General features: G+C 36.7%; 2 protein-coding genes across 3 annotated transcripts; one reads left to right on the top strand and one right to left on the bottom strand.

Moving 5' to 3' along the window:
* Positions 979 to 4174, top strand: LOC104746664 (protein IQ-DOMAIN 1-like). Of its 2 annotated transcripts, none has more exons than XM_010468187.2 (7): positions 979 to 1158; positions 1446 to 1542; positions 1675 to 1893; positions 2071 to 2304; positions 2380 to 2493; positions 2830 to 3304; positions 3581 to 4174. In XM_010468187.2, the coding sequence occupies exons 2-7, from the start codon at positions 1459 to 1461 to the stop codon at positions 3718 to 3720; spliced, it is 1266 nt and encodes a 421-aa protein (XP_010466489.1). In that variant the 5' UTR covers positions 979 to 1158; positions 1446 to 1458; the 3' UTR covers positions 3721 to 4174. The 2 variants fall into 2 exon arrangements, with proteins under 2 accessions (XP_010466489.1, XP_010466487.1); XM_010468185.2 differs by having other exon boundaries at positions 980 to 1158; positions 1669 to 1893.
* On the bottom strand, positions 4212 to 8670 carry LOC104746663 (probable protein S-acyltransferase 20). The gene is made up of 9 exons (XM_010468184.2): positions 8379 to 8670; positions 8158 to 8271; positions 7661 to 8047; positions 7402 to 7470; positions 7219 to 7290; positions 7003 to 7131; positions 6836 to 6916; positions 6274 to 6471; positions 4212 to 5555 (listed from the first exon to the last, which is right to left on the bottom strand). The coding sequence occupies exons 1-9, from the start codon at positions 8421 to 8423 to the stop codon at positions 4527 to 4529; spliced, it is 2124 nt and encodes a 707-aa protein (XP_010466486.1). The 5' UTR covers positions 8424 to 8670; the 3' UTR covers positions 4212 to 4526.

Below are 10122 nucleotides of genomic sequence, written 5' to 3'. Positions count from 1 at the left end.
TTAGAATCCAATACCATCCCCTAAAAATATTTATCCAAAGTTTGACTACATACATTTCATTCAAGTTTGGTATAAAAAGTATTAAACTTTTATGTCTAACAGAAGTAATATTAAATGTTATGTCCAAAAGTATTAGACAACATAAACATAATACTTTAATATGTCTAACAGAAGTAAGAGAAAAAATATATTTATACATTCTTTTCAATAGAGATAAAACTTTATAGAATATTAATTTTGACATTAGAATATAGGGATTTATATGCACAAACTAACTATTCATTTTTGCAATTAATTAGGCACATTACTTAGTGTTTTTTTTTCAATTACACATTATTAAATTATTAAAAAAATTATTTTTTAAATAACATATTATTTCTAAAACACTTTATATTTTATAATAATACTTTGATTTACCAAATCTCATGACTTTCATAAAATTACATACTTAAAATTTGAAGATATAAAGTTTCAAGTATGGTTAATTCACCCTCCACAATAATTTATCTAATTATTCAAAGAAATTATTAGACTACCTACTTGGAAAAAAATAGTCCTAAATATGTAAAACAATACAAAATTAGTCACAATGTCACAATCATAGAATAGATGACAACACATCACATAAGATAAAAAAAAAAAAAAAAACTTTTTTGGCTTCATCCAAATAACAGAGTGCAATAAGAGAAAGAACCTTTATTATTTTTAAGCTTACTATATACATTAATGCATGCATTAATTAAAAGAAAAAAAAAAAAAAAGAACTTAAAAGAAACATACAGTAAATAAACTGCTTGCCGTTTTACAAGTCAATAAACGCTGAAGCATAAAGCACGCGTACGGCGTGCAATCTAATCTATCATTCAATCAATCGTAATCTGAGAGGAAGAGGGAAACGAAACGATAATTAAAAAATCCAATTTTTTAATTAAGCAAGTCAATCAATTTGATTCAATTCCTATCTATATCTATCTATCTGTAACATTTTTGTCACACACATAGATAGCTCTAGAGAGAGAAAAAAAGGAATGGACTTTTTTGGTATAGAGAGAGAAAAAGTAAGCGAGAAAGACGCTCAGTGATAGGACTGAGAAAGATCAAGAAGACGACACTCACCACCACACTCTCTAAAGATCCGATCTTTTCACTTCTCCGTCGGTAAACGTTTTTGAATTTTCCCTTCTCGATGTTGTCTCTTCGTTTCTCAATCTTCCAAAGTTTTGTTTTTTTTTTTGTTTGTTAGTGTTCATTACTAAAAAATTCTTGGTAGAAGAGTTTTTGAGTGACTCAATTGAAGTTTCCTTTTTTTGTTTCTGGGTGTATGTATATCAGTATATGTGTGTGTGTGTTGTTTAGCTGCTTATTAGGTAGTAGTCTGCCCTGCAATCAAAGCTTTTTTACTTTAGTGATTGAATCATTCAGTAGCTAATTGCGCAACCTTGTAGGTTTGTTGATACAATGGGTGCTTCCGGGAGATGGATTAAAGCATTGGTTGGTTTAAAGAAATCTGATAAGTCTAAGTCTTCCAAGAAGGATGAAAATGTGAGTACTTTATGCTTATTTGATTACAAGTGTGTTTCTCTTTCTATCTTTGATTATATGCCAATGTTGTTAATTCATGTCTGTATTTGCACATTATATGTTTGTTTGTTTGTTAACTTATGGAAGGTGAAGGTGGCGTCCAAGAGTAGGTTTGGGAGAAACAATTCAGTTGATTTCGATTTTGAAAAGTTTCAAGATGGATTTGAAGTTTCCAATACGCGTCGTAGCATGATAGATACTGGGGTGTCTACATCAACTTCACTACAGTCATATGGGGGTACAGCTTATGAAGAACAAAGTAGGGAACATCAAGCTGCAACGCGTATTCAAACAGCTTATCGAGGATTTCTGGTATCAATTCGCCTTATAGTCTTCTTCATGGCATGCCTTACGTACAGATTAATGATATAGATTATGTCCTAAAGGCCTTATGTACAGACAGATGAATGCTGTGATTTATATAATCTCTTTCCCTTCATTTTTATATACCATCGACTGGAATGAATAAAAAATGATACGTTTTGGTAGGCGAGAAGGGCATTACGAGCGCTGAAGGGATTGGTTAGACTTCAAGCACTTGTTAGAGGGCACGCTGTGAGAAAACAAGCTGCTGTTACGCTTCGATGCATGCAAGCGTTGGTAAGAGTTCAGGCTCGTGTACGCGCAAGACGTGTTCGTCTCGCCTTGGAATTGGAAAGTGAAACGGGTCAGCAGACACTTCAGAAACAGCTAGTTGATGAATCCCGAGTTCGAGAAATAGAGGTGATGGTCACTTGTCTCAGTTATTTGTAGAATTTGTATTTGTTGTTAACATGACTATTTGTTATCATATCTCAGGAAGGTTGGTGCGATAGCATTGGATCTGTTCAACAAATCCAAGCCAAGCTGCTAAAGAGGCAGGAAGCTGCAGCTAAGCGTGAGAGGGCTATGGCATATGCTTTGACTCACCAGGTTACTCACTACCTTTATCCTAGTATAGAAGTAATTGGTTGAATTTGTTCTTAGCTTTCCCTGAATTGTCAATCTAGTTATGTTGTGGATGTAAATGGATCTAGTTATTCTAGTTATCTAGTTATGAATTTGCTGCTTACTTAAGTGTTCTTTTGTCTGGTTTTCTTAACTTTCTTCTGCAAAGTGTTCTATTTTCTGCTAAACCTTTTTGGTCATTTTTCTTTCCGTATAGGTGTTACTATTTACCTATACCACCATTAATAACAGTGTCCGATGGTGTAGTTTCTTTGTGGTTGTAAAGGGATTTCTCTCTCACATAGGATTGCTCTCTTGTAGTGGCAGGCAGGAACTCGGCAGTTATCTGCTCACAGTGGCTTTCAACCTGACAAAAACAACTGGGGATGGAACTGGTTGGAAAGATGGATGGCTGTTCGTCCATGGGAGAACCGGTTTCTTGACAGTAACCTCAGGGATGATGCGAAATTAGGTGAAAACAGTGTGGAGCAGTCTGAGAATGTGCATAAAACGCAGATGAAAAGTGCAAGCAAGATGCCAAACACTTCAAACCTTGTATCCGGTGTTTCAAGTCAGATGACCGGCCCATGTCAGTCGGATGCTACTTCTTCTTCTCCTGGAATATCTTCAAGCATTCCAGCGGTATCCAAGGCTAAGTCAAAGCCTGCTAAAGACGATCTTGCTGTAGAAGTTAACTCAAAGCCTGGTTCTGGTCCAAGATCGCACAGCAATCCAAAAGAAAGATCAAGAGAGCCAATTAGATCTTCAAAGGAACGCTTATCTCTGCCAAACAATGGTCAGATTTCTTTCTCTACGCCTAGGAAACAATTTGTTTCGTTTTCCATTGTTTATAATTGAGAAAATAGTGTACAATCAACATGCTGATAGTGATGAGGGAATCAGTTTGCATTAGTCTTAAAAGTACAAACCACAATTTAGATATTATAATAGCTAAGTTAGTAGAACCCACAAATCTGATCTAATGTGTCAGTAGAGAGTATGACCAGGCCTCAAATCAATCCGTTTGTTCCCATTGTCCTTTTAAGTCTAAATTGTGAATACTTTTGAACAGGAAAATATTTAGGGTCTCAGTCAGCTAAAGCCAACCGAGCGGGAAAACTCACACCAACCTCTCATAAAGTAGTTGAGGAAAAATCTGCCCAAAACCAGAGAAGACGTAACTCCGACCCGATAAAACAGAGGCTCGCATAGCCCTGTTAATTGTGTAGCTTGAGAACTGTCAGCCCAAATCCCATCGTTCTGTACATACACAGCATCTGATGAACGGATAGAAAACAAAAAAAAAGAGGCAAAAGATCATGGGGGAAACATAACACAAAGGTTTCCAGATGAGAGAGTTGCTTTGGTTTATCGATCAATCAAGAAGAGAAAGATGCCGTATTGGCGTCTCTCTCTGCTGTCATTGTTGTTGTTATTTATATTAGCCATCCTTTTCTTTTTTGTCCATGGTTCTCTGGAGTGATTTTGGATTTCTTATATGGATCGGTAAGTAGTGTTATTACTTGAGTTATATGAGCTTTCTCAAGGTGTACATTCGTCAAACCTTTGCAGTTTGTGCTGGGAGTGGCCCTCTCAATGTGATTATATAGTACGATGTCTTGTATACGTTTTATATTTGAAAGAGTGATGAAATTTTATCATAGAATGGTTCTCTTAAGTGAACAATCTCTAGACATGAAAGTGCAGAGCACAAAATGTCAACATATACATGAGAGTTTCTCTGGAAGAATCAAAAGTGTGGACATTTCGGATTTCTGAGTTTACAAGAAGCACCACTTTAAAGAAGATCACATACATGGAAGAAAACTAGTTCTACTCTAACAGTGAGAAATGACCACAAACTTCGCACAAATTCCAGTGACTCGAAAACTCAAAATTCAATCCTCAGAGTTGCAGCAACACAGCATAGAACCCACTGATTTTGAGCCTCTTCAGGAATTGGGAAGGCGTTTTGTAGAAGATCAGACAGAGCCTTTAAAGAAATACAATCGGTGTATCTACTTGATGTTAGAACCGGGTTGGGAGTTTGTCCCAAGACCTCCAGGGGTAAACACCGGAAGCTGGTTTGAGGTTGAACTCCTTGTGAATCTTGCATCACGATGAACTGTTGATGCCAATCTGTCTTGTACCTCTCTTACCGACCCCCTTCCGGTTCTTGGGGTATCTCTAGGTGGAATATTAATCAGTGGGCCTCCATAGAAGATAGAATCACCTGTATATGTCAGTCTTCTCTCGGATTGGAGCAGAGGAAGAGGATCCCTTAGTGCTGTTGATCCAGATGAAGAATCTTGAGATGGAAGAATGGGTCTCTGATTCTGAACGTTGGCTGTTTGTGAGCTAGGATTTAGCAACCTGTTGCGAACCTCAGATGTTGTAGTTACAGGAGCTGATACATATCTCCCAGCTTCTGGATCCCAAACAACTGATGTCTTTCTCACATCCCTTAGATGAGAAGTTGTAGGAGCAGAGAGAAATAGTGGATCAGCGTCGTTTCCTCTGTGCAGCACCTTATCATCAAAAGTTGAGTGCATGTGATGGGTTGTTGCAGGGAAGCGATGGCCAACTACTGTAGGATTCTGAGGGAGCGGAGCAAGTGTGACAGACTCGTGAACATGGCTTGGACTGCTAAGATTGCTCATACCATGGCTGCCTGTGTCATACTCATCCCGGCTACCTTGGCTTGGAGCAAACGAGTTTCTCGAAAGAGATGACCTTAGATCATTCCGTATCTCTTTACTTGCAGCCATATTTGCATCTGTGCTCACACTACTAATGATACTAGCCGTGCCAATGGAACTAAGTTCATTATCAGGTAAATGGCGATTATCTATCGGTCTTAAGACAGATGATGATGCTCTGGCTCTGGCAGCTGCCTTTGCAGCTTCATTTGGATCCAACTTTGCAAGCTTCCATGCATTACGTTTGACGGGTCTTTTCAGAGCCTTGGCGCCTTTCTCTGATCCAGGTGCATCTGGGTCTACGGTCGATGGTACCATGCGAGGGTCTAAGTGTGGAATGACTTCATCCTACATAGAGATAATGAGTAAAAATGGCAAGTCGATACCTGAACATAATCTCAGATTAAGCAATATATGTATGCCAACAATTCATACATTTCAAGTTTATACATAGGGATTGATCCCATGGATAACTAGATATGCAAATGATGTATATGAATTATATAACCCAACTATTGCAACAAAAACTCTAGTGCGTTTCACAAGAGATAAGACATGCGATGAAACAAGAATAGTTGCATNCAATGGAACTAAGTTCATTATCAGGTAAATGGCGATTATCTATCGGTCTTAAGACAGATGACGATGCTCTGGCTCTGGCAGCTGCCTTTGCAGCTTCATTTGGATCCAACTTTGCAAGCTTCCATGCATTACGTTTGACGGGTCTTTTCAGAGCCTTGGCGCCTTTCTCTGATCCAGGTGCATCTGGGTCTACGGTCGATGGTACCATGCGAGGGTCTAAGTGAGGAATGACTTCATCCTACATAGAGATAATGTGTAAAAATGGCAAGTCAATACCTGAACATAATTTCAGATTAAGCAATACATTTCGTGGAAAGTTTGAAGTTTATACATAGGGATTGATCCCATGAATAACTAGATATTCAAATGATGTATATGAATTATATAGCCCAACTATTGCAACCAAAACTCTAGTGAGTTTCACAAGATATAAGATATGCAATGAAACAAGAATAGTTGGATGTTTTGGAAAAGACAAAGTTACCTGATTATCAAACACTCTAGGTGGAGTGCACCAGACCCCCTTGTATGGAAGACCAAGAGAACTGCCACCACTAAAGCCGGTTGTGGCAGACCCACTGGGAGAATAGAGTACATTCTGGATTTCTTCGTCAACAGATGCTCCATCTGGCACCTCGCTCATGGCTCTCATTGCCACAACATACTCATATGTTGTAATTCCCTGCCAGTGTTAAACAGAAGAGAAGTTCACAAATGCATATACTAGAACAAGCCATCAGCGAGATATAAACAAAATTATAGACATAAGTTAAATACAATAGTTAGAGCTTCTTAATTAGGAAACAATTTAGGGAGAGTGGTTTCAGATGGACATTATATTTTGTCTGATAGAGGTGACATCAAGATATAAAGTAGTTAAACAAATATAATCCAAGTTCAACCTCACTAGTCACTACTATGAAGAGCATGGATCTCTTGTGCTAGTCACTTCTACCTATTTAAAAAGTCTTAGCACGATATCTTACTGTAAGAAATTATGAGTGTTACGAATGACTAATATCAGAAGTAGCTTCTTTCCCACTGACCTTTTTAATAAGAAGCATGTGGAAAAAGAGAAGTTCACCCAGCGGAAAACATGCCAGAATGGAAACAACAGTGCAGAGACCCTACAAAATTTGCAGATATGACATTAGGAACATTGACGACAGGAGCTAACCTCAAAGCAACGGTATAACACCAAGAAAACACTTACAACAACTGCTGCAAAAGGTGCACGAGAGAAACTATTTCCAAGTCTATTGACAATTTCAGTTTCCATGCTCTTCTTATTAACAAATACACGCACTATAACTGTAATACCAATTGCTGCTTCAATAATAAGCTGAGGAGGGAATAAGCGTAACCTGTTAGTGGTTAAGTGAGAGATAAGTACAAGAAATAACAGATACGAGGTAAGGTATATACATACCCAGAGAAGACTAACACTCATCAGAGAGACAAAAGTCATGTAGTTTTTACGGCCGACGCAATTGTTAAGCCACTGTAGCAATCATTAAAACTATGTCATCGACTGAACCAATGAAAATCCAGCCAAATGTTCGGAAAAGGGCAACTGATTGCAAGAAAAAAATTGAAACATCATAAAGTTTACCTTGCAATGGTGGTCGAAACCATCAACACATTTATCACAACTCCGACAATGCTTGCTGAACTTGCGTACCTGTTAAACATACATAGTTCAGAACAAAAATGTATACAAATCTAACTAAAATCTGAACCAAAATCCTTTCCCTAGAGACTTTCTAAAACAATATAGTATTATCTACTGCTCATACATGTATGTACACAAGTCATATACAACCACAGGGACTTGACATAGCTTCCTGAAGCTTGGAACCATGTTACCATACCTCAGAATTGCACAATGTGCAAAACAAAGCCTCTTCACTGCTTCCTTGTTGTTCAGCCGTCTCTTCCTTTCTACGACAGTCGTCAAGAACAAACACTAAACAGAAGATAGCCAGAGGATTATAGCAAGATTTCCTAGGAACAGACTCCACTCTTTGAGCATCTCCTTCTCCTAGAGAACCTTTGACACTAGAGTTTGCTGCAAAGTTAGAACTCCTGCTGACAACAGAAGGAGAAGCCTGCAACTGACTCCCAGTTTCATCAAAATCCCTGGACAAGGCACGACCCATGTGATCTCCAATCAGGCCTGAATCAAATATAGACATGATTCTTGGATCCGCAGGATTGATTGCAGTACACCGAACATACAAAACGAAAACAAGAATAGCCTACAACACAACAACACACATGATACATAGACGTTTAAAGCTGTCAGATTCATAAAGGCAGCATCAATATCAATACACAACATTTTAAGAAGGAAGCATTAAAAACATACCACAGGAGAGTAAACACCGATTAAAACGTATTCCCAAATACGACCTCCAACGAAAGGAGCGAAGAAAGCATAGTAAGCGACCACCAATAAGCAAAACACAGTAATAGCAATCACCTAAGAGAAAAATAACACAGAACCCAGTTCAAATCAGAGCAATTCGTGACTATTCGATTGAGAAGATTCTAGAAACCAATTATGAAAAATTGAAGCTTTTTTTTTACCTGAAGTGTGTGAGCAGGAAGTTGCCAACCGTGTTTTCTCACCATACCTTCTTCTCCAATAGCAAAGAAACAAATCAACAATTAAGTCAGTATAAAAAACCTAAATTTTCTGACAACGTCTCCGTCACGTTGCCGTCGTCGCCACCGCTTGAAGCGGTCAAGTGAAGAGTGTTTGTTGCTCCCGGAAAAAAGAAAAGGGACTGAGAAAAGTTTGGTCTCTCTCTCTCTCTCTGTTACAACAGTCTTAGTGTCTTACTGTGGTTTTTGGTTTAGTCAAAGAATTGAAGTCGGAATTGTTTGACCTGACTTACTTGCAATTTGGAATTAGTGGACTAATTATATTTATAGTTTTTCTTTTTTTGTGAGGCATAAACATAATTAATTACTGTATGTACAAAAATAGAATAGAAGAAGTAATTCAAACTAGCTATTGATTTATTTGTTTGTCGAAAAAGATATACTTCAATTAAATAGTGCTATTGGCTTTTTGACTGGGCTATTTTTATGAATTTTAATTTGAATTCATAATATGGTTTTCAATTGTTCATATTCTATTAGCTAATATAGTAGTAATATGTAAAGAAAATTAGGAAATAAAAAAATTTGACTATGAAAAATTTAAAATATTACTTAATGAGTGTGTGGAATCTATATATAATAGCAAATCCACTTTTTTGTGTCAATTTTTAATCCAACGGATGAGATTAGTTCCAGTTTTAATCCAACGGTTTAAAATTATTAATTGTGTCTTTTCGTCGTACCCACATCTTTCAAAAATCACACCTCTTAGTCTTTGCATCTCTTTGTTGTACCTCCTGGTTTCAAAAATCACATCCATTAATTTTTACACCTTTTAAATCACACCTCTTAGTCTTTGCATCTCTTTGTTGTACCTCCTGGTTTCAAAAATCACATCCATTAATTTTTACACCTTTTAAATCACACCTCTTAGTCTTTGCATCTCTTTGTTGTACCTCCTGGTTTCAAAAATCACATCCATTAATTTTTACACCTTTTAAATCACACCTCCTTAGTCTTTGCATCTCTTTGTTGTACCTCCTGTTTTCAAAAATCACATCCATTAATTTTTACACCTTTTAATTTGACACCTCTGTGTGTTACATCTCTTTGTTGTACCTCCATGTTTCACATCTATTAATTTCAACACATTTACATTTCACACCTCTATGTCTTACACCTCTTTGTTTATTATATATAAACTTTTCTTGACTACATAAACAAGTTTCGAACAATTGTTTTCTGAGTACTAAAGAATTGTATTATTGAAGTGTTTTTTAACTTTCAAGCATCAATCTCTAATTTAAGGTAATTTAATATTTTTGCTGCGAATGACCTGTAGTGTTTTTCGGTTAGATTATTATTACTGTTAGTCGACACTATTAAGTTCATACATTAATCTTAGTTTTGTTAACTTTTAGTCTCTTCAAAATTTTTAGCCTTTCCGGTTTTCATGTTTTTGCATGACTAATGTTATTAAGTACGTGTGCCATATTTTTTGCATGGCTAATGTTTTTGATTCTCAATGTGCAAATATTATTTTTTGACTTTCTGGAAAAACCAAAACCAAGATACGAGAGGCATGATAATATGCAGTGATGCTAGAGCTACGGATAAGCCAAAATTTTTTAACAAACATGGTATAATTATAATTTTATATATGTTCTTATTTTAACCTATTTATTTTTTTCTAACAAACATGGTATAAATGTTAATTTTTTTTTTT

The sequence above is a fragment of the Camelina sativa genome, chromosome 15 (assembly GCF_000633955.1).
Source record: "Camelina sativa cultivar DH55 chromosome 15, Cs, whole genome shotgun sequence".
In the NCBI taxonomy this organism is placed as follows: domain Eukaryota; kingdom Viridiplantae; phylum Streptophyta; class Magnoliopsida; order Brassicales; family Brassicaceae; genus Camelina; species Camelina sativa.
The sequence above is the reverse complement of the archived record's forward strand: the minus strand, read 5'-3'. Positions and strand labels throughout refer to the sequence as shown.

Coding starts and splice junctions, on each gene's coding strand:
- LOC104746663 (XM_010468184.2), bottom strand. CDS start 8,423: ATGGTGAGAAAACACGGTTGGCAACTTCCTGCTCACACACTTCAG. Junction 7,471..7,660: donor GCACATTGTGCAATTCTGAG/GTATGGTAACAT, acceptor TATGTTTAACAG/GTACGCAAGTTCAGCAAGCA. Junction 7,132..7,218: donor TGAGTGTTAGTCTTCTCTGG/GTATGTATATAC, acceptor TTCCCTCCTCAG/CTTATTATTGAAGCAGCAAT.
- LOC104746664 (XM_010468185.2), top strand. CDS start 1,459: ATGGGTGCTTCCGGGAGATGGATTAAAGCATTGGTTGGTTTAAAGAAA. Junction 2,305..2,379: donor CCCGAGTTCGAGAAATAGAG/GTGATGGTCACT, acceptor ATCATATCTCAG/GAAGGTTGGTGCGATAGCAT. Junction 2,494..2,829: donor CATATGCTTTGACTCACCAG/GTTACTCACTAC, acceptor GCTCTCTTGTAG/TGGCAGGCAGGAACTCGGCA.